Source organism: Thunnus albacares, chromosome 18 (genome assembly GCF_914725855.1).
Source record: "Thunnus albacares chromosome 18, fThuAlb1.1, whole genome shotgun sequence".
NCBI classification, from domain to species: Eukaryota; Metazoa; Chordata; class Actinopteri; order Scombriformes; family Scombridae; genus Thunnus; species Thunnus albacares.
The window spans coordinates 14,743,261-14,766,310 of NC_058123.1; the positions used below are offsets into that span (position 1 = coordinate 14,743,261).

At 41.3% G+C, this 23,050-nt stretch overlaps 1 protein-coding gene across 4 annotated transcripts in view; it reads left to right on the forward strand.

Moving 5' to 3' along the window:
- LOC122968514 (mediator of RNA polymerase II transcription subunit 13-like) overlaps positions 1 to 22,624 on the forward strand; it is an 80,827-nt gene extending 58,203 nt beyond the window's left edge. Inside the window, exons 5-31 of one of the 4 annotated variants that reach the window (XM_044333819.1) lie at positions 4,581 to 4,726; positions 5,523 to 5,729; positions 6,625 to 6,789; positions 6,917 to 7,073; positions 7,186 to 7,290; positions 7,879 to 8,535; positions 8,871 to 9,084; positions 9,664 to 9,742; positions 9,858 to 9,979; positions 10,272 to 10,368; positions 10,569 to 10,786; positions 12,277 to 12,455; positions 12,759 to 13,687; positions 13,950 to 14,129; positions 14,282 to 14,511; positions 14,649 to 14,847; positions 15,261 to 15,549; positions 15,650 to 15,902; positions 16,031 to 16,219; positions 16,338 to 16,561; positions 16,657 to 16,799; positions 17,248 to 17,406; positions 17,745 to 17,909; positions 18,296 to 18,459; positions 19,768 to 19,932; positions 20,176 to 20,285; positions 20,796 to 22,624. In XM_044333819.1, the coding sequence (XP_044189754.1) occupies positions 4,581 to 4,726; positions 5,523 to 5,729; positions 6,625 to 6,789; positions 6,917 to 7,073; positions 7,186 to 7,290; positions 7,879 to 8,535; positions 8,871 to 9,084; positions 9,664 to 9,742; positions 9,858 to 9,979; positions 10,272 to 10,368; positions 10,569 to 10,786; positions 12,277 to 12,455; positions 12,759 to 13,687; positions 13,950 to 14,129; positions 14,282 to 14,511; positions 14,649 to 14,847; positions 15,261 to 15,549; positions 15,650 to 15,902; positions 16,031 to 16,219; positions 16,338 to 16,561; positions 16,657 to 16,799; positions 17,248 to 17,406; positions 17,745 to 17,909; positions 18,296 to 18,459; positions 19,768 to 19,932; positions 20,176 to 20,285; positions 20,796 to 20,928 (5,878 nt within the window). In that variant the 3' untranslated portion in view covers positions 20,929 to 22,624. The remainder of the gene's footprint in view (positions 1 to 4,580; positions 4,727 to 5,522; positions 5,730 to 6,624; positions 6,790 to 6,916; positions 7,074 to 7,185; positions 7,291 to 7,878; positions 8,536 to 8,870; positions 9,085 to 9,663; positions 9,743 to 9,857; positions 9,980 to 10,271; positions 10,369 to 10,568; positions 10,787 to 12,276; positions 12,456 to 12,758; positions 13,688 to 13,949; positions 14,130 to 14,281; positions 14,512 to 14,648; positions 14,848 to 15,260; positions 15,550 to 15,649; positions 15,903 to 16,030; positions 16,220 to 16,337; positions 16,562 to 16,656; positions 16,800 to 17,247; positions 17,407 to 17,744; positions 17,910 to 18,295; positions 18,460 to 19,767; positions 19,933 to 20,175; positions 20,286 to 20,795) is intronic. The other 3 variants (XM_044333822.1, XM_044333820.1, XM_044333823.1) reach the window with 3 other exon arrangements.
- The last annotated feature ends 426 nt before the right edge of the window (positions 22,625 to 23,050 follow it).

Below are 23,050 nucleotides of genomic sequence, written 5' to 3' on the forward strand. Positions count from 1 at the left end.
TCATTCATAAGCACCCTTGTTAAATATTTGGTTTACTGAACTATTTGCATTTTCCCCTTTGAAACTTGTTGTTATACATGTGTATCAGGCCTCCCCTGAGACAAAAAGCAGAGAACACGTAATGAGCTATCCCCCAGATTTCTAATATTACCAGGTAAGCCCACTGAGAGTGAGAGAGAGAGAGGAGAGAAAAAAAGACACATAGATCAATAGAGAGGACGATGATACATCACAGCAACAGCCTACCAACATATCCTCTTCCTCTTTTTTAATTAGGACCACAGATATGAAGGTAAAAAGCCTGTGGTAGCTGGCATTGATGTTGGTACTGAGGTTTGAGACTTTTTCACTTGGCAGCATCTGTGTGGGAATAGCCCAGTGACAAAGTATTCTAAGTCATTTTCTGCAATTTTTCATGACTAACAGTAAATTGAATTTTCAGCTGCAAACTACTTATATTTTTCTGCATCTTGTGCCTATAGAAAGGGCAATGAGTATGCACGGTTTGTGTCCTTGAGCATGGCATCGTTTCATTGTGAATCCATATAAGTAGTTGGAGCGGTGTTTGAGCACAAACATTGTGATAGCAACACCGGCCAAAGCCACCCACAGGGGGCCACTGAATAATACATCAAGCTGACTGCATCCCCCTTATGTTCGTGTTAATAGTGGTGTGTATGTGTGTATTAAGTGTGAATGAAGGAGCATATGCACACACCTGCATAAGACTGAGCGTATTATGCATATTTGGTAGATTGGCAGGATTTGTTTGAATGGAATAATTATTGTGTCAGTGCAGTGGAAGGACTTTTGGAGCATGTGTGTACATGCTGCTCACAAGAGCTTACAAGAGGATAAACATCCTGTACATTGGTCCACGTATACCAGAGCAGCGGTGATTCCAAGAGATATTTTCCGATCGTGTAGGAAAGGTCAGGCTACTAGAGTGCAGGAGACATCTCATAATTGTGGTGGCAGTCAAAGAATTTGACGTACAGATTGAGGAGATCGGAGAGAATATAAGAAAATCTGATCATCTCTGTTTATGACTTTAATGATATCTAAGCACAACAAGCAGTTATCACATCATGGGCTTTCAATGCCTGCAACAGTGGAAACAGAAGCTCTGTGTGTCTTGCACACAGTTGTTTTACTGTTTATTGTTTTCTATCTCCTTTAATCTGAGAACCATTTTCTGTTTTTATCTTTTTTTCCCTCTGGGTTAGACATGAGCATCATCCCGACAACCAAGATAACCGTTGTTATGTTGTGTGCATGTGATTGTACACACAGATGTGTGTGTGTCAAGTCCATGATGCATGTCGGACATTAACCAGAGCCCCTGCTGGCAGGCTGGCTGGCTGGCTGGTAGCGCTGTGATGAGGTGAAAAGACACATGTTGTCACGCGAATGAGTCCATTTTCCTCATTTCTTGTCAGTGGAATTCAAACATGCATGAGACGTATACATATGTGTTCACATGTTATTATAATAACTAGGTTTATGTGTGTACATTTGTGTCTTCCTCTGCATGCACACACTTACACAAATGCTTGTAGGCAGTGGCACATTTGCACACATGCGATAGCCTAGATTTAACTGAATTTATGCTGTTAACTCACACACGTACTATATGAAGCCAAATGAGATAGACATGCATGCACATTTTCCACACGAGGACAGTACGTGATGTGTCTGTGGGTGGGTGCTTCTCCTGCTCGACATTCCCTGATTGATTTCACCATAAAATTGTGCTCAGTAGCCACCCATTAAAACTCTGATCTCATCGATATGTGTGCAGCAATTGCAGTGCGTGGCACTGAATTATTCACCTCCTCCTCTTTCTCTCACTCTCGTTCTGCTCTCACTCCTCATTTTATACTGTATCTTTCTTTCCTTGTCCTCCATATTTCCTCCCTACCTTCCTATCTTCCCTCTTCGTGTCAGTCTGATTCATGCGTTTGCTTAATTTTTCTACCTCTAGTGCTCACTCTCTCTCTCCCTCTTCTACCATTCCTGTCTTTCTTTCTACTCTGTTCTTCCTCCTCTCTTTCTCCTCACTCTCACTTCTTTTTCACAGCCCCCTACTCACTCCCCTTTCTTTCTCTCCGTCTCCTCTCTCCATCTCTCTCCAGTACTGTCAGCCCTGAGGCAAGTCTCAGCCATCACTCCTCTTCATTTATTAATACCTGTACTCATACAGCCCAGCATACACAGCTGCCTCACATCTCTGTCCACTGTTCCCACACACACACACACATACACACACGCATGCGCGCGCTTTGCCGACTGCACAAATGTCCCCGAGGATGCAAGAAGCCCTGTGTGTCCACACACTCACACCCGCTTACTGTGCAGGAAAATGCCCTTTGTAAAAGGACAGGGAGCATCAATCTCCCAGCTGTGTCAGCCTACAGTTTGATGCTCTTTTTGTAGTTCTGCTCATTCCTGCACATTATTGCAGTTATAATAGTGTAATAGATTGAGAGTCATAATTCTTGCACATTAGTTCTTACAATATTAAACATCTGTAATCGTTTTCACCAGGAGCTTTGCTTTATAACAACATATATATATCAGGTAGAATTAACTGACAGTACAAAGGTGAACAACGCCTTATCAGCACACTGTAATTCCAGCTGAAATATCAAACATATCCAGCCACTAACTCTGTTGCTACGTGTCTGATTATAAGATGGAGAACATGAGATAAAGATACAAAGAGAGCAGAGTTGATTTCCAACAGTAATTCCCTGCTCTTTGGTCGGAGCTGCCGTTTTATGAGGGGTTTTGAGGAAGTCGTATTTTTGTACACGCATCAGTCCCGATCAGTGTGCACACACACCTCATAAAAATATTTAATAACAATATAAACAGAATTATCACCATGAGAAGGAAATAAAATTGAATGGATGCTTCATTTCCCGGCCTTATTTAATCTGTGGAGGTCTGTTACATGATGATTGTAGTGCAGGCAGGCAGAACAGGAAGTGTGACATAGTGAAATATATCAAATCAATCAGTCAATCAGCCAATTAGAAAAAACCTTAAAAAAAAGTTGTTTGTCTTAGGCACCCTGAATCACATTTATTTATGATTTAAGAATAAAGAATTAAACACAGTCAGAAGATAATTTGAGCATGTGGTAATCCTAAAGTTCCTTAAATGTAAATATTTGTTGTTCATGCACATGCGCATGACAGTTAACTGTACTCCTGTTTCCACTGAGCTTCCCCATGCAGCTATATATAGCTCTTCATATGGTGTAATGATGCACTGAGGACAATGTTGGAGGGCAGTGACATTGAAAGCATTTCGACTCATGTACTGTGGAGATGTGAATTGTGGAGATGACGGAATAGTGCTTGCGAGAGTGTGTGTGCGTGCTTGTACTATAAGTGTGAAGGCGACATGCTCCTGTGCCTGTTTGTTGCATGCATATGTATGCCGCTGCTCTTCCTCCTGTGATTGTGCAGAACTGTGTTCAAACCACCTGCTGTTATGATGGTATGTTTTTCCTCAAGGAGCATCAGGGATGTTTATGAAGCAGAGAAATTGGCCTCTTGCTTTCTTTGGGTGCACTCAGCGCCATCTGGAGGCTATCATGGTCCACGCCACAGTATTGGGCTCCCTTAAGACTGTGTTTAGTTCTGCCCATGAGTGACTGTGGAACTGGCCATTTTATTGAATTTGATGATCCATTAAGGCTCAAATAGAGGTCTAGCTCCCTCAGGGCAAAGGAGATATTGCATAGGCAGCAGGGTAATCACAAGGACATTACAGTACCTGCTGACTTTATTGTCAGTCTGATATATACCAAGGTAGTAAGGAGCTTTATAGATTAAAAATATACATCAGTGAAGCCGTCTTGGTATTAATGATGTCCAGCCCGCCCACTGGTATATAGATTGCAACAAGGCCCCAACAATTACCCCTCTGTGATTAAAAAAAAAGCTATGCATGATGAACTATGCCTGGGCTGCGTAATAAAGAGAGCGCCGCATATGTAAACATGTAGCCATGACAATCAGTCATAAGCAAATGAGGATTTATACCTGCAATAAGGAGCCTATGTGGGAAACGATGAAGTTGATCAATGTAGGTAGAGCTCAGCAAGGCTTTCACAAAGACACATTCTGAGTGTGTTCTCTAAATTACTGTTTGGAGAAAAGCACTCATCATCTGTCATGCTGCTGCCTAAAAGACCAGTGTATTCATGTTGTACATTTGTTTTTCAATAGATGTGATTTATGGGTTTATTTAATCTCAAATTTAACATAATTGAATTTAATTTTAATTCAATTTAAATCGCAATTTAATTATGTCAACAGTTGTTTAGGTACATGTACATTTAATTGAAATGGACAAGAAAGAAGTGTCTGTTTTTCAGTTCAGAGCATGCAAACTCGTACTGGCAATCAATTAAATTTTCATGGGGAGTACAAGCTGAAGCTCACAGTGAAGATTTTGCACACATGTTTGTATGATCAGCTTACTGTACACACACTCACCGCATTTCTGTGCTGTTTTTCCCTATCTGCGGTCTCATGGTCTAAACCTCTGCTGCCTTCTTTCCCCAGTGAACACTTGTCATGCTCCTTCTCCTTCTTCCTCCATGGGGAGAGCAACGTGTGCACAAGTGTGGAGATTGCCCAGCACCAGCCTGCGTACCACATCACAGAAAACCACATCCGCCTTGCACAGACCTCCATCACACCAGTACAAGGTAAAAATACAAAACCATTGTTTGTTTGTTTTTCTATGGCATATAGACACAGAACAAAACACAATTCATGTAAGCATCTATCCAACAATGACAATGAAGTACAACTAGAAATGTATTATGTAAATGATGATTATGTATAATACAAGTAATTCTCAGTCAAATGAACACACTAACCAGAATATGGACATGATCATGGTAAATCAGCAGCGGTTGAGGAAATTTTCAGATTCTTTACTCAAGTAAATGTAGCAATACCACACTTTAGGAAAACTCCATTACAAGTTGAAAATGTTACTTGAGTAAAAGTATTATTACCAAAATGTACTCAAAAGTATCAAAAGTAAAAGTACTCAATGCAGAAAAATAGTCTCTGTGAATGTTACACTATTTCATATTATATTGCTGATATGTAGCAGATGCATGAATGTGTAATTTTAACTATTTTATATACTGTGACATTTTACTTAAAGTAACCATAGCTGCTAAATAAATGCAGAGTAAAAAGTACAATATTTTCCTCTGAACTATAGTGGAGTAGAAGTATAAAATAGCATGAATTTGAAATACTCAAGTAAAGTAAAAGTACCTCAAAATTACACTTAAGTACAGTAAGTGCTTCACTTACATAAAACACAAAATACAGTGCAAATTAGAAATTACATTACAAATTAGATTAAGGTCAATGCAATGAAGAAATAAAGAAAAAAATCTTTAAAATAAATCAACAAATAAAATCAACAAAACATTCTTTCACATCTTTCACAACTCACTTCATATCTGTTTTATCCGTCTGCAGTGATCCTGAGCCCGTACGGTCTGAGCGGCACTCTAACAGGCCAGGCCTACAAGATGAGTGACCCAGCGACACGGAAGCTGATGGAGGAGTGGAGCTACTTCTATCCCATGGTACTTCAGCAGAAAGAGGGAAGTGGAGAGAAGGAAAAAGATGAAGCGAGCCAGGTCTACGATCGCAACTGTCACGTGGCGGTGGAGGTCATCGTAGGTATGGAAAAAGTGTTTGGTGCATTTAAAACAATGTGGAATGTGAAAAATGCCAGAATTTACTGCTTTGTGGGAACATCTTAGCTCACCCAGTATTTAGAAATTTGCTGTGGAGTCAGTCCAAACTCAAAATTAGCTTCTGCACATGAAATTATTGCATAGCAGCACATAGTTAAGCACGCTGGAGATCTTTTTAGCATGAGAACAGCAATAAAAAACATTAGACCACAGTGATGTTGCTCTACTAGAGCAAAGAGTGAGGGAGCAACATCACATTGATTACCCTCAGCCTCCATGTAGACTCCTAGGTAGTTTGAGCTTTGGTAATATCGGATGTTAGTGAAGTACATTTTGGCTGCAACGATCTTCACAATCTTTTAGCACAAAAGAGGGAATTAGCTGAAGGGAGGAGAGGAGAGAGGGGGGAAGACAGAAAGTTAAGATAGAGAAGATGGGGTAAAAGCTCCAGGGAGTTACTCTTAACAGCTTTGTCTAATCAGTCTGATCCCACAGCGCTGGTTTGACCTGATTATAATCAAAACTCCTATGGATACCAGTGGCATCTAAAGAGGAAACCTTGTCTAGTCTTGGCTGCCTGAAATGATAGTGAACAAGTGAATGTAAAAGGATTTCAGATGATATGTTTCATTTGAGCAATGTGTGTGAACGTGTGTGATTTTATTAATTGATAAGGAGCAAGTACAATGCATATCCAGGCAACTGGGACATGTATCATTTTCTCCACTCAAATTGGATATTACATAATAAAAAATATAATTACTGTTTTAACTGAGTCTCAGTTTTGACAGGTCCAATAATCTTTGCAGTTACAAATGAGCAGCGGCCGTTCTGTTGTATCGTAACGGTATATAATGTCCTTTTTTTCATCTTCTCAGGTGGAGTAAGGATGACCTACCCAGCTGCTTTTGTGCTGATTGCCCAGGGGGACCTGCCAGTGGAGCAGCCTCCACCTGTTCCTGCAGCTCAGGGCCTCACCAGAGAGCAGAACCACTGCAGTGTGCCCCTCACACCGCCAACGTCACCAGAGCAGCCCTGCTCAGGTAACAAATACACACAACGTACAGAGAATTAGTTGCACAGTCTGAACCACATCCATTTAAACTATGTAACAGATCACTGAACACTGAATAAATAAAATAAATGTTTATTTCCCCTCCATCTTTCCAGCGGACAGTGGCTTTGTGACTTCCGTCTCCAGTGTCCCAACACCAGACAGCAGCATGGGGGTCACCAGCATCAGCCCAAAGCATTCTGTGAAGAAGCTGACTTGCCATGTGGTCCATCAGGCCTGGAGGGAGTGCTATCTCAACCAGCCTCAGCATGTGTAAGTTACTATTACCATCGCTGGGTCTGTTTCCCCTGTTTGCTGTGATTATTATTGAAGTGCAGTGATGCAACTGAGCTGGCGCCCTCATGGATATGTTTCTTCCCTGCAGACGGAATCAGCCAACTGACGTGACGCCCAAGAAGGAAGTGCCAAATGGAGTAACCACGTGGGACTTCAACGATCTGGGAGCGAGAGCGCCCTGCAGCTGCTCCAGGTACCACAGAGCTGCACTCAAGCTGTTCAATATGTCCAGCGTTTTACTGGCCTTGTTTTCATGTTTATTACAAAAAAACATATTTAAATATTTGCAATTATTACTTTGTTCAGGAAATTTTCAAACCTAAGTCAAAATACAATATAGTATGCAAAAAAAGTCAATAGTATTAATATACTGTAATTAATGCAGTTTTAATGTCCTACAAATGTCATATCACAGTAAGTAAAATCATGTTCATCAGAAAAGAGATGCTGCTGTGTAGCAAATAAAAACCTTTTATCTCAGAAACATTACAGCTGTCTGAAAAGGCCTTGCTGGCTGAATTGTGATACAATAAATGGGGCTTTAAAAGAGGGGAAAATAAAAAATGAGTGAGCTTTGGCAGCTCAAAGACTATTTTGAGATTAAAGCAACATCTCTATAATAATGTAATCAGCTAATAGTTTGCTTTTCTGGGAGAGAAATAATGAAGAAGTGTCATTAAACAAGTGTTACAGTATATAATATATTACCATAAAACAGGTTATTTAGAGGGTTTTCATTTGATTGCTTTTTCTGATTTTAATCTACTTGACTTTGTTGCAGGTTGAAGCAGCAGAAGTTGAATATGACGACCACGTCCACTGCCAACCCCCAGACTAGTGCCAATACCACTCAGTCCTCTGGCCCATCATTATACCCTCCCTCCCTGCCCAAACACAAGACCAGTGACAAGACAGAGAAGGCTGACAAACAGTCCAAGAGGCCAGCCATGATTCCCTTCCACCACCGTGTATCTGTCACGCAGGAGACCCCTCTGGAACAGGACTCACCAGGAGGGCCCCAGCTCGGTGATCTTGTGGCACTGGAGCCACCCTTGGAACCTCTGGCTACGCTGGCGAACTGCAAATATCCTAAGCCTCTCTCCAATGGCAGGAAAGCTCCAGAGTCCCTCCTCCTTTCGCCAATGTCTCCGCTTCCTCCCACACTCAGCCCACATCCCCGGGTGCAGGACCCAGAGGTCCTGGATGGGCCTGTGGATATGCATGTCTGTCCGGACGGGGCTTCAGGGCTGGGGGTGATTACCAGCGAGACAGCTGTGTATACAGCTCTGCTGAGGCTGAGGGAGAACGGGGCTGGCTGGTGGAGAGGCTTCAGAACTCCCAGGTCTGATAAGACTGACTGCAGACCTGCAGAACTCCCCATTGATAAATTAGAGGAAGTGAAGGTGGACACAGCCACTGAGGGAACTCCGCTAAAGAGGTAGGGGAGATACACAATAGCAGCAATGTTAGGTGCAGTGAGGAGGGTGATTGCATAGAGTAAAGGCAGATTATAAGGCTTCTGCAAATATTTGACACAGTGCTGCCTAGGCCAGAATCATAGTAGACATAAAACATCAACAGTGTGGGGGATTTGGGGGTATTTATTATGTTTGTCAGGTAGTGCTGGAGCTACACTGTGACACATCCAATGAAAGCATGTGGGTTATCCTGGAGATATGAGATTAGATATGCGATATGAGGACACAAAAGAAGGATTAAACGCTACCACCACTGCACATTAATTGATTGCATTTGTCTCTTCGTCTCCTCCAGACTATACACACAGACTCACAAGAGATTTAAAATCTCCGAGGAGAGGGTGAGGGACCACGTCCAAACTTTGGGTTTGTTCCAGCAGCCAGTTGTGGAGGCACTGCGGGAGCCTGGGGATGATCCCTACGACTTTAAGGAAGGAGACATTGAGTATACTTTCTCCACTTCCAAGAGATTAAAGAGTCAAGGGCGAGAACCCAGCAAGAAGGCCAAGGTACACACACAGTTTAAAACACAATGCAGTAATAGTAAAGATTCAGAAAAACTTAATGACTAGAATCAATATTTTTATAACAACAATGTATCACATGACTACTTCTTTGTGAGGGGGTTGCTCATTGTGATGAACCTGCAGAGAATTATCACTCGACTCTGCAGTTTCTCTCCACTCTATTAAGTTTTATGGTGTCTTTCTCATTGTTTTGGTTTCTGGCAGTTCTTATTCATTCACTCTCATCACTCTCATCAACAGGCAGCTGTTTTCAGCAAGCTCTAAATAAGCTCTAGAAACCCATTATACACTACATGCTCAACACCAAATGGTGAAATGATTCATAATTTTGTGGCATGAAATCCATTCCATGGCACAAAAAGTGACACTTGGTTCCTTATGGAACATTTTGTGCACAAAAGGCTTTTTTCATCACTAAGCTTATGCGCTAACACTAACAGCATGTGACACATTATTCGCATAATCTTTCTTTAAAAACGGGAGCTTTTCACTTTTTATTTTGCAAAATTAATCTGGAATTAAACTATGAATATTCTTATTTTATTCTAATCCATCCACCAGGGAGAGGAAATCACCAGTAATGGCGCACTGCCTGATGGGAAAGACGCCATGTCCATTTTTAACTCCGCTCCAAAATCAGGTGGGACTTAGCCTTCACCTTCAACATTATATGCACACTCTACAGTATACAGTATACATCATACAATATATATTATTTTTTGAGCCATTGGTCTAAAGTTGTTTGTGTGTTTTAGATGAATCAAGTCAGGATGACGGAGCTGCCAAAGCCAATCCTTCTCTGACCAGAGAAAAAGACCTGGTAGTCAACATCTCTGATCTGGACAACATATTTGATGAAGATGAGGAGGAGCTAGGGGTGAGGCATCATGGTTTATATATTTCTTTTTTTTTTTACCAAACATATCACATGCAAGATGTACTGTATCCCCTGTCTATTCTATAATTGAATTTCTAGTAAAAATAATTAGCCTGTGGGAAAAGCAACAATTTTTCCACTAAAACATTTTGTGGAAACACTAGAGGCACTAATATCAGCTCTTAATATAATTCTCCCATCATTCAGTATGATGTATGCTTCAATATTCAGAAGCACAAAATATTGTAATTAATAAAACTGATCCTCTAATCTTATGTGTAATAATTTGTAGACTGTTTACCCCAACCAGCACTCAACCAAGCTACCAGTATCGACAGAAGATCGCCCTCTGGGGAAGGAAGGGAGAGTTGCAGTACCTTATCCATCAAGTGAGTCACTTTGATGAATATTTAGTTTTAAAATCTCAATGAAATACATTAATATCTATCTACTGCTTTCATGTATAGTTGTTGCTGCATTTATACTTTTTTGGGGTTGTTGCAATTATAATTTCCTTAAACTAAAATGTTTTGTCTCTCCTTCTCCTCTTCCTCTCTCTATCTCTTTCACCATTTCTGTCTCCTTTCAGCAGTAGCAGACCTCCAGCGGATGTTCCCCACCCCACCTTCTCTAGAGCAGCATCCAGCCTTCTCTCCCATCATGACGTATCGTGACACCCCGAGCCAAGAGCCCCCTGCACCCAGCGGAGCAGCTGACCACCTTCCGCCTTTAGCCTCCGCCCAGCTTACTGAATACAGGATGGAGATGGAAGAGGACATGATCAGTCCCAGGCAGGAGGATTTCAAGGTGAGGAGAAACATGGCTTCGTTGTCAAAGAAGGTCAATAGACATTCTGAATTGGTACCTGATTAACAGCAAATACAGCAGTGTATTTGTAAGCAGTGTAAGTGTGAAGTGAAAAATATTCACCTAAGTATGTGAATAGGGTGACTTGGAATCTTTAATGACTTTAATAAATCACTGAAATCCACTTCAAATTCTGGCATCAAGGGGAAGTTAATATAAGGAAGTGTTGACTAACTGGCAGTCAGCTACTCAGCAGCTGGTCAGGCTTACATATCATGTTGGAATTGTTTCAGTAATACCTGTAGCTCACTAATTAACTATCTCTGTGTTGTGAGTCAGACATCTGCACTGACTGCGGGCATCGTGCGCTGGGAAATGCTAATTATAGCAGAATGCACTTAGTGGCCACTTTTTGGTGCATCTGTTCATTAACACAAACACCCAGCTCCTTCAAACAACAAGTATCGTCAGTGCAACTCAACATGTAAAACATGCAAACAGGATTGAAAGGTTCAATTTAACATTAGAATAGATGGGATCTGAAGTGACTTGATGACAACCGAGTGCTGGCTCCAGATGTAATAGATTTTCATTGTATTGTGCTGCTGCCTCTGAATATGATGTGGTAAATAATAAACATCTATTCAGTGCTAATTCATTTGGGGATGATCATGTTGTAAATGAAACATGTCAGAGATGGTTAGCCAGACTTTTTGAAGCTAACAGGAATTACAGATTTCAATGTGATTTGCTAACAATAAGAAGGCTGCAGTGGGCACATGATCACAACAACTTTAATAAACTATGAATGTTGCCTGGTCGAGCAGATCTTGATTTCTTTTATGGTATTTTGATAAAAATAAAATAAAATATATTAAAATATGGCATTAAATCCATTGGATCATGCTTTGTGTCAGTGGCACAGGCTGCTTATGGTGTAATGGTAATGGTAATTAGTCTCCTTAACTTCAAGCACACATAAATTGACCACAAAGTAACTTTTTAAGTAACCTCTACTAATAACTTTCTTGTGTTCAGTACCACTACCTCCACCACAGCTCAATAATGTAGAAAAGGCCTCCCATTGGATTACAATGTGTCTGGGAGAAAGGAACCATTTCTAAAAACTGAGTTCAGGAAATGGAGGACAATGGCCTCATTCAATAACTCACAAAATCTTTAACAAGACAGTCCAAAATACTTTGGAATAGTTTAACAACTAACCAACCAATTAACTAACTAGCACTGGGAGGTAGACCCAATAATATTGCCTCCTCTCTAACCTCTCTCAAGGTCATCCCCAATAATTGTTTATTAAATTCTACATGGTTTACTCTGTACCTCTGTACCTTCATTCTTGTTAGGCACACTTACGAGATACATATATGAAACATAATCTCAAGAATTATTATGGACTCCTACCTGATTATTTCCACTCAGTACAATGAAATGTGTCTCTTTGTTACTAACTAAAACTACTCTCTGTCCAGCCACAGATAGGCTCTTCCATGTTCGCCCCACTTTCCTGCCTACCTAGCCAGAGTCTACCACCACTCAAGATTCCTGAGCAATGCTTCTACCGTCCATCCTGGGCTCTCATGCCAAAAATGGAGCATTTCCCCACGGTCATGCATCCTCAGAACACCACTTTCATCAGGGATGGATACACGTGAGTAGTCAGCTATGACAAGCATTTGTGACCAATAGATCTTTGATGTTAATGAAGTTTAATCATGTCTTTATTTCAAAGCTTTTATTTAAGATTTTTAAAATGGTGTGCTGGTGTTTCTGAAGTGTGAGGTTGACTTTTAGACCTCACTAGAAAGAGAGCAGTACTCTAAGGATGGTAGTGTTAGTTCAAAGGATTGTGTTCTGTTTGTGTTTAAGGAGCAGCATGACCATAAAGAGCTGCTGCCCAGACAGAGTAATCTCACTATTTGTTTTTGTTTCCTCCAATATGTGTGTTTTCCAGAAACGTCCCCAGTGTGAACACCCTCACGGACCAGGAGTATGGCCAGATGAGTGCCACCACTGCTTCTGTGAGCACCACTGTTGGCATCCTCCCCTCTCCTGCCACTCCTCGTTTCTCTGTGCCCACTCCACGCACTCCGCGTACACCAAGGGGTATTAACACTGCAAGCTCTGGGCAAGGTTCAGTGAAGCAGGATGGTACTGAGCTTAGCTCACCAGTCTCCACCCCCTCCACCAGCCTGCCTCTTAGCTCAGTAGAACCCTTAGCTCGGCCAGGACCCTCCTTACCTGAGGCCCACAGCCTGTACGCTATCCTTCTGCTCTCAGACTCCGTCCTCAATGTTTTCAAGGATCGCAACTTTGACAGCTGCTGTATCTGTGCCTGCAATATGAATGTCAAAGGAGCAGATGTGGGGGTGTACATCCCTGATTCCACCTGTGAGGATCAATACCGCTGTATGTGTGGCTTCAGTGCCATTGTGAACAGGCGTTTGGCCCACGGTACAGGCCTCTTCCTTGAAGACGAGCTGGATATTTATGGTCGTTCCTCTGAGGTGGGACGGGCGGCTGAGAGGAGGCTGGCTCTTTGCCGGCGGGACCCGACTATGGGAGACCCAAGAGCCAAGCGGCCCCAGGACGCAGCTCCTGCCTCTCCGTCAGTCATGATCCTCCTACAGGAACAGTGCTCCCAGCCCATTTCTTCCTTGGCATCACTGCATCTCCCTATAAGCTGTTCCTGCCATGGCCGCAAGGGGGCACTGCTCCAAAGCTGGATGTCTGAAAAGCAGTGGGCAGATGGGAGCGATGCCTGTGTGGAGTGTTACAATGCTCTGGAACAGGGGCTGCAGTATGTGGATAATCCCACAGGAGGGAAAGTAGATCCAGCTGTTGTCAGAAGTACAGCTCTTCACTCCTGGCCTCATACTAATGGTAAGAAGCATGATTTGGCTGCTAAATAAAGGATTTAAATGATATGAAATGCAGCGCATCCTTTGGATAGCACACAGTATGTGATAAACTCTCATAAATTAAGTTCTACTTCACAGATCAGAAAGACTTTGGTGGAAATATTATTTTTACACCTGCACAACTTCATTTATGTGATCTAAATTGTATATTGATGTGTATTATGTTTGTTTATTTATGCTCATGTATCCTTCTTGTGTGTGTGGTTGTCTGCTTATCTCTACAGTGGTGGACATGAGCATGTTGTCGTCCCAAGATATGGTTCGTATGCTGCTTTCGCTGCAGCCTTTCCTGCAGGATGCCATCCAGAAGAAGAGAACAGGGCGGACCTGGGAAAACATCCAGCATGTTCAGGGTCCACTCACCTGGCAGCAGTTCCATAAGATGGCTGGAAGGGGCTCCTATGGTTAGCCAAGACATTCCTCCCGTTTTTACCTGTCTCAATTTTTTATGTTATTTGTAGTACTTTAAATGTCTGAAGTAATGGTGTGGAGTGCACAGAGAAAGTGGCATTAGACTGTAGCCAACTAAAAAGCTCACAATTTGCTTTTGTCTAAGGTTCGGAGGAGTCACCAGAGCCCTTGCCCATCCCTACAGTTTTACTCGGTTATGACCGGGAGCGTGACTTCTTAGCGTTGTCCCCTTTGGCATTGCCTTTCTGGGAGAAGTTGCTGCTGGAGCCTTATGGTGGGCAGAGGGATGTGGCATATTTGGTGCTGTGTCCCAATAGCCCTTCTCTGCTGGCTGCAGCCCGGGCATTCTTCCAGGAGCTCAGCGCTGTTTACGAGGTAGGAGATTTGATTCTGAATCAGAAACTTGGTAGAATTTCATCGCATATTTGGATCACATTACACTAAAACTGTGCCTAGATTGTGAATATTTAATGTCATAAGTGTTTCTAATGAGAGGATGACCCCATTTACAGACATGCCGCCTTGGGAAGCACCGTCCTCTGGCCAAAGTGTCCAGGGATGGCATTGTGCGTGTGGGGGAGGAGGTGGAGCCAGAAAAGCTGGAGGAGTTGGACGTGGACCAGTGGTTGACTGGACCCTGGGCTGGACAGCAACACACCGACAACCTCAGAAAACTTAAACTTTACGCTTATGCCTGCAAGCAGCAGCTAGGTGAGAATAATTGCGTTTTTATTATATGTATGGCAATGGCAAAAGCTCATGCTGCCATGGCAGTTACTGCTTACTGTATTATCCTTCATGGATTATTTTTACCTTGCGAGGCAGCTGGAATCGCAAGATCACAACATCAGGAGATCATGCGAGAATTCATCTTGTCAGGCTTCATTTTATGTGCTTGTATCTGAACCACTGGTGGTTCGGACCAAGTGTCACGAATACAGCTGCCTCGCAAGTTAAGACACTGATAGACAGATGGTTCATCCAATCACCAGCCAAGTATTTTTTGCAAGTGCCTGCCCTTTTCCAAACAGTTTCTATGGCCAACTTCTCAGATGGTTCCTTGTAACAAACCATCTGGCGCGTCAGGTTAGGATAATTTGTAAGTACAATAATCTCTCTTGCAGGTCCCCAGCTATCAGGCCTGCCTTTGGACAGCAGTCTTCTGTTGCCTCCCAAAGTCCAGCCTCCCATAAACCCCACATCCTCAACCCAGTCTGCCTCTGCTGGGCAGCCTCAAGCTTGGGCCACTGATGCAGAACCAGCACCGGGGACTCTCAGTTCAGCAAACGCTTCGACCCCAACTGGAGCAACCTCAGGCCAAATAGGGGAGACAACCCACGGAGGAACCAGCGAGTCTAAAGGGCCTTCTAGTGCCACACCGCCAGCCAACACACCAGCAGAAAACCCTGAACTGTAAGACACAAATTACTGAGGAATTACCTCATCACAAATTTCATTCCACACATTTGAACAAGTACAATTACAGAGCAACTTTTCTCTTGCTCTCTTTCAGCACTGCAGAGCAATCCAGAATCGGCATCCCCACTGTGGCTGAGTCAATGGACAGCCACACCAACCCACCAGCTATTGTCATTTACATAGTGGATGCTTTTCTCAGCTCAAGTGGAACACGAAATGAAGGGGGAGAGGAAGAAGAGGCTGATGATGTAGAGGCAGGAAGCATTTGGCTACTAGGGCTTCTTCGCTGCTACACAGAGATGCTACAGACTTTGCCTGAGACCATGAGACCTGCACTGATGCTACAGGTAAGAAGATTCTATGATTTATTCTGGGCAGGATTGAACAAAAATTCATCTGTGTTGCATTACAGTAGACTTGCCTGAACCATTGCATTGCTCTTGTGATCATCATCTTTTCCTTCCATTCCTTTTAGGTGGTGCCGTGCCAGTACCTTCTCCAGCCTGCTAGTGGGGAGAGCCATTTGTACCTTCAACACCTGCGCTCCCTGGCTTTCTCCTGTTACTCCCAATGCAGACGTCTGATGCCCCAGCAAACACACATCAAGTCCCTGACCGGTTTTGGACCAGTGTCCACTGTCAATTCTGTGCTTAAGAGTCCAGAGGTAGGCATGGAAATTCATGAAATTATGTATTTAGATGTACACAATCATATTCTTTTATTCACATACACTGAAAATCATTGTAATATACTTGCTGATGCCTTTGAATTTCCTCCTCCAGCATCCCAGCCCACTGCAGCTGTACTGTCCCCCATTTGTCCTTGGTCCAACCCGTCCCAAACAGCCAGAACCAGGAGAGATATGGGCAGAGATCCCTCCCAAATACAATGTGCTCTTTGTTGGATACTGCCTATCACATGACCAGCGCTGGATCCTGGTGTCCTGTACTGACCAACAAGGAGAGCTCTTGGAGACCTGCATTATCAACATTGATGTACCCAACAGGTGTGGAAAAGTTGTTTATGTACTTAATTCTCTTAATTGTTCTTCGTTTATTATGTTCATGCATCTTTAAGTATTTCATTATTTTTTCACTTCAGAGCACGGCGTCCGAAGGTGTCAGCCAGGAAGATGGGGCTACAGAAGCTGTGGGAGTGGTGTATTGGCATCATCCAGATGACCTCACTGCCATGGAGGATTGTGATTGGTCGACTAGGCAGACTGGGGCATGGAGAGCTAAAAGGTGAGTAACTCAGCTTGTCTTGGTGAATAAAACTTAGCAGTCATGTTCATAGGAAATATACAGTACTATTTGTTGCAAGATATTTTTTTCTTACCTCCTAATGGATAAAGCTTTACTTTATGATCATTATCACTTAATTTCCCTGATATACTGCAAGGTATAAATTAGAGTAAGTGTGAAGCCTCCACACTAACAAAGATATGTCTTACATCTCAACACAAACTCAGTCCCCCCATTCATTTGGAAAAATCTGTACAAAGGACTGTGTTTGTCTGTTGTCCTTTACACCTTATAAGTCTGTCTGCTCAAATGGATGCTGGGATTCCTGTAATTTTGTTTAGCACCCTCTTGTATGATTCACTAAAACACCTTTCATGTCTCCATCCCTCTCGGCTTTGATCTTCTTCTCCCTCTCACACATGCACCTCCCATCCTCTCTCTCAACTAGACTGGAGCTCGCTCCTTGGGGAGCACTCTCTCCACTCAATAGGGCGCCAGCTGAGGGAGGCTTGTCGTATGTGTGGGATCTCAGCTGCTGACTCCCCCACTATTCTCAGCGCCTGCCTGGTAGCCATGGAGCCGCAGGGCTCCTTGGTGATCATGCCTGGTTAGTAGCCCGTCTAATTCATCTGTCAAATGGATGTTTAGTTTAGTTTAGTTTAGTTTAGTTTAGTTTAGTTTAGTTTAGTTTAGTTTAGTTTAGTTTAGTTTAGTTTAGTTTAGTTTAGACACAGATTAGGTACAAAATATGATTTGGCAGATAAGAAAAAGTGTAAATTAACTTAAAAAATAGTGATACAGTAATTATGAATACACATGTATAATCACATAAATTATGCTATTATACATATACAGTATGTGGACCATTTCTATTTTAAAGCTAATTTAAACTAATGTTTAAATAGACACTTCACCTTTGCTGTATTGTTGAATGTTTGTACTTAGATGCAGTGACCATGGGGTCAGTGTTTGGCCGCAGCACCGCCCTGAACTTGCAGACCTCGCAGCTGAACACACCTCAGGATGCTTCCTGTACACACATCCTAGTCTTCCCAACTTCTGCCACCACCCAGTTGGCACCGAGCTCCTACCCTACTGAGGACAACAACGGTAACCATTAGTTTTTGCAGCATAACAGTTATACTAGAGCAACAAGATTATGTCTTGAGACATGGGTAAAACTAAACTCTCATTTCAAAATGTTGTAGATATATTGAAATAAGTTACAAATTAAGGCAGAGGGCTACTCTAGTTTTGTGCACACTTTATTCACTGGCTTTTTTGCACCAAAAGGTGACATCTTTGTCCTAAAACACACAGTCACACATGGCTTGTGCATAAAATGATTAACTTCCAGATCTTGACCACATTGTGCCTTTTTAGTAAAAACGTGCCCCTTTGTAGTAATACCCCAAACTGGAGGTGTCATTGATTATAAAAGTTTAAATTCTGTGCTGACATTCAGAACTTTGTTTTCTTTCTGTTTCATCCCTCAGATGACATGTTTGACCTGCCCTTTGCTGATGAACTGGAAAATGACATTGGCCATGACATGATGCTGATCACAGGGAACCTCCACTCTCCCCCGAACACCTCTCCTGTGCCCTCGCCTGGCTCTCCGTCCGGGATGGGAATGGGATCACATTTCCAGCACACCAGGGTGAGTCAGACACCAGTAGGAAGAAATGACACTGATGATGGCTTCTAGTGTTCGTTTTTGTTCACAATAAATCAGAAGACTATAGTTCTGTGAGTGCTGGTGTTTTGTTTCTTCTGAAAGAAATCCACCTACAGTGACTCACAGCTGTAGCAAATGACACCCTCTTACAAAGGAAAACAATTACATGCCCTCACGCCCCTACATGTGAAAAAAACATTACTACTTAATCATTGTTTTCAAAGAAGGAAATTGAGCTGCTTTCACTCTGCAGAGGAAGGAAGAGAGATCTGACCTGGTTGTTAGAATAATTTTGTTTGGATTTTTTGATCTGTCTATTTAATCAAGCTGGGCAGTGTTGAAATAACTAAAGACTTATGGACAATTCTGTGCACTAAAGGGGTGTTTTGATGGAACTGAAATGCATACCTCTTCAGGTTCAGATTTGATTTTGACCTTTTACATTGGGGCCACTTCTCTGCAGTCTTGATTGACACTCAACACATCCTATTATCAAACAACAATCAGTTCAGAGATTTTTGCCAAGTATAACAGAAGCAGAGGAATTTGTCTTGAAGGCACGAGAGAAGAGGCGTGTTGACAACCTGTGCCGTGTTAAAGCACATTTCATGTAGTACAGACAAACTGTGGGAAAGTGTAGCTGTGACCTTTACACATGTGTACATCAGCTGTGTGTGTTGTGTGTATCATTGCTACACTTTTCCCTGGAGGGAACGAAAGCAAATTTATGGTTTTGTTTTTTTTTTTTTGTTTTTTTTTGCAAAAAACAGTCTTTTTTTTACCAGGAAATCTTGACTCATTACAAAACACAAAAGGAGAGTTTGTTGGTTAAAAACAGTATTTTTCTTATTAAAGCTGTATGTATAACCTTAAAACTAAACTGTACTATACTATGCTACATATCTTGATCTAGGTTTGCATACTATAACCTAGAAATATCTGACTTGACATAAATTAATTCTGGGTTCAAGCACACCAACTCAAAACACGGGAAACCAAATAATAAGCAGGTATGGTGCAGCAATTTCTGAACTTAATCTGCAGGGGATGTCTTTCAATTTTACATAAATATACGATAATATTAACTTTTTGAACCAGTTTTATTTAATTTTTTTTACATACCTGCCTGCCAGCTGGTTCTTCAACTGAATTGTTTTTGTTTAACTGCGACAGTGCAGTGCAGTGTAGGATGTAGATTGATGAATAAATAATGTAGGCCATGGCCCGGGATTTGTTAGGATCACATTGAATGTGGTAATTAATTGCTGGCCTTCTCCTGTGTGTGTATAGAGCCAGGGAGAGCGCTTGCTGTCCAGGGACAATCCACCAGAGGAGCTAAAGCAGCAGCCACTGGCTCTGGGCTACTACGTCTCCACCGCACAAGCGAATGGACTTCCTCACTGGTTCTGGGCTTCCTGCCCACAGGCTGAGAGCCAGTGTCCACTTTTCCTCAAGGTACTCAAAGCACTGCATGTGTTCGTATGTGTGTTTCTGTGAGAGAAAAAGCCAGTAAAACTTATTTGATTTGAGCGAGAGGGAGAGAAAAGCACAGAGATGAAAAGACATGCTGATTTACTGATTAGATCAAGAATTCATGCAGAAATGCTTTAATTGTGTGATTAAACATTAAAGAGGGATACAGCTGCTCACTACAGCCAAGCATGTGTAAACATTGTGCCCTTTGCTTCTTCACTTCAGGCCTCTCTCCACCACCACATCTCCATAGCCCAGTCAGATGAGCTAGTGTCAGATAAGACCAAGAGGACCCCTCACCCCTTAGACTCAAAGACCACCTCTGATGTGCTCAGGTAAGTACACAACACGTTAAAACAGAGTCTAAACTCCTGAAGCCGTCTAGTCAAAGTCTGTGGCCAATGGTTTTATTTAAGTAGTTCACAGAGATCTACGTATTTAAAACATTTTTTTTTTTTTATAAATATTGCATGGTTTCTAAGGACACGTGTGTGTTAATGTTACTTGTTTATCAGTAAAAATTATCAGCAGTATTTACACATGTATCATAACTGATAAGAGATAACAAGAGTTGTTTCCGATAACAGTAATAAAACTTATATTTATGGTTATCATTGTCATGATTAATAATAAATAACTCATTAAGAAATTGTGAAAAAAAAAACATTTTTTAAGTGTAATTACATGTTATATAATTATAATTAATTTTCAACAAATATTAATTAAAATGAGTGACTCAGCTGAATTAATATTGAAAGTGAAAAATGGATTTTGGCACACACAAAATATAGATTATTTCAAATACTTTAAAAGCTCTAAAAGACTAAAATTATATTTTTTTACAGGTTTGTATTGGAGCAGTACAACGCCCTCTCCTGGCTGACATGTACACCTTCCACCCAAGACCGCCAGTCCTGCTTGCCCGTCCACTTGGCTGTACTGATCCAAATGTACAACGCCATCCTGAACATGCTTTAGCTTTTTGGACTCTAGAGGACTGACGTTATACCTTCATTTCCTCTGTGCCTACGCTTCCTCCTTCTGGGCACCAGAGAGCACCAGAGCTCTTCTCTTGTTTTGGGTAGACTTTAAATCAATAGACCGTTGATTTAATGGCCAAATAAAAGGACAGGGCAAATCAGACTCTCCCATGCCTGGAATGTAATGAACAAGAAGAGTGAATTGCTCTGAATGAAAACTTCGGTTAACCACGAGCCCGTGCAAACCCAGTACAGGACTGGTTCTGTGCCAGTTATGGTGCTTTCTGATGGAGAAAACAGATGGATCTATCCAACTATGCCCATTTTACTGACATATCACAATATTAACTTTCTCCTGATCAAAATAGTATTACGTGCCACATGGGTGGCATCTTACTGGCATTTGAAGCATCTGTGGATGACATTTACAGAGAAGCAGAAAGGGACATCCGTGCAGGGCCACATAACTCCATATTATACAACCAGCAGAATGGCATGCCACCACAAACACATGGCATTATTACATTAGTGGTGTTTTTACATTTTTGTATAGAACTGCACTGTTGAGCTTCTTGGGACTTGTGGTTGGTTAATGAAACTTGTACCTTTACTCTGAATGGGGCAAACGTCCTCATCTACTCCAAAGGGGGGAGCATTTGATAATGGCACTTTTTTTCCTCATCTTCCAAAGTGTTGTAGATATGAACACGATGGAAAATATTTGACCAGTTAAGACAGATGTGTTGTTTATAATGTAAGACATACATTTGCAAAGAATTGAGACTTATTTTTAATATTTAAAACAAGAAAATGAGAAACTTAAACAAGGCCTTTTTTTCCCCAATTGACTGTTAATAGTCTCGGGATCTGAAATAAAATTTGTCATTTTAATGCAACTGTAAAGATGCCATATTTATACAAATTATATCATGTCATAGAATTTGATATATATATGTATATACATAAATATATATTACCTCTTCCATGCAGGCACTTAATGATAAGGGTGATGGGCACAACCATCTCTTTAGAAGTGGACACAGTATGAACATTTATCAAAGAAAATGCATTTTAGTTGTTCTTTTTTATTTTCTACAGATACTGAACATTTTGCCTTTTTTATTTAATGAGTTTAAATTAAACTAATTGATGCAGGAGATACAGTATACTGTATATTTATAAAATGTTCCTCTTCTGTTAAAAAACTTGAAATAGGCAATAGAAGATCATGGTATTTGAACATTGCAAGGTTATTAAATATTTAAGAATGATGCTTTATTTCATTGGCTCTCCTAAATGATGTCAAGCAAACCATTAGAAAGGCCCGTCGCTTCCCTCAGTCTGCTATTTGTTAGATTCCTAGCATGCTTGTATATACACTTTTCAGCTGTGTTTTTGGAATTTCTTAAAGCTGTACATTTCATGCTGGTTGGTTTACTTTCAAGTGATTCATATCAAAGTATTTTTTTGCTGTGAGCTTTTTTGATATACAGTATACAGTGCAAAACTCATTTAATTCCAGCCAAGAGGTTAAATTGCCAAGTAAAGTGTACACAAATGTACAGATGAAGGCAAGTTTGCAAAAATTTGTTACATCTGTCATCACTTTGAATATCAAACAGATCCACATTAGTGGGAGATATCTGTTACTTTTACACTATTTTTTAGTAAATTATTAAAACTCTTGAAAATGATGTTGTGTTCAGTGTTCTCTTTTAATACAGACTGTGTTATATTCCTTTTTAATTTTGGTCAAAGTTTATTTTGGTAGTCAGTAGTGAGATGTTTTGCTAAGTATTGCTCTTTATGTACAATTCTAGATACTTTTTCTTGATTAGTATTTCCATTTTATGTTACTTCATACTTCTACATTTCAGAGGCAAACTACTGGTTAACTTTCATTTTATTATTTTATTCAAAACATATGATAATTGCGTAAAAATACGATGCATTCTTCTAGATTAAACTACCCTGCACTTATCTTGTCAGCTGGCATGAGTCAGTGTTAAAAAAAAACTAACTGGGTGAGGAAATGGCACCAAGCCACAAAACAAGGAGTGCCACATTAGTCTAATACTGTATTTGCTCCCAATGAAGCCAACATCAGGACTGAAGTTCTC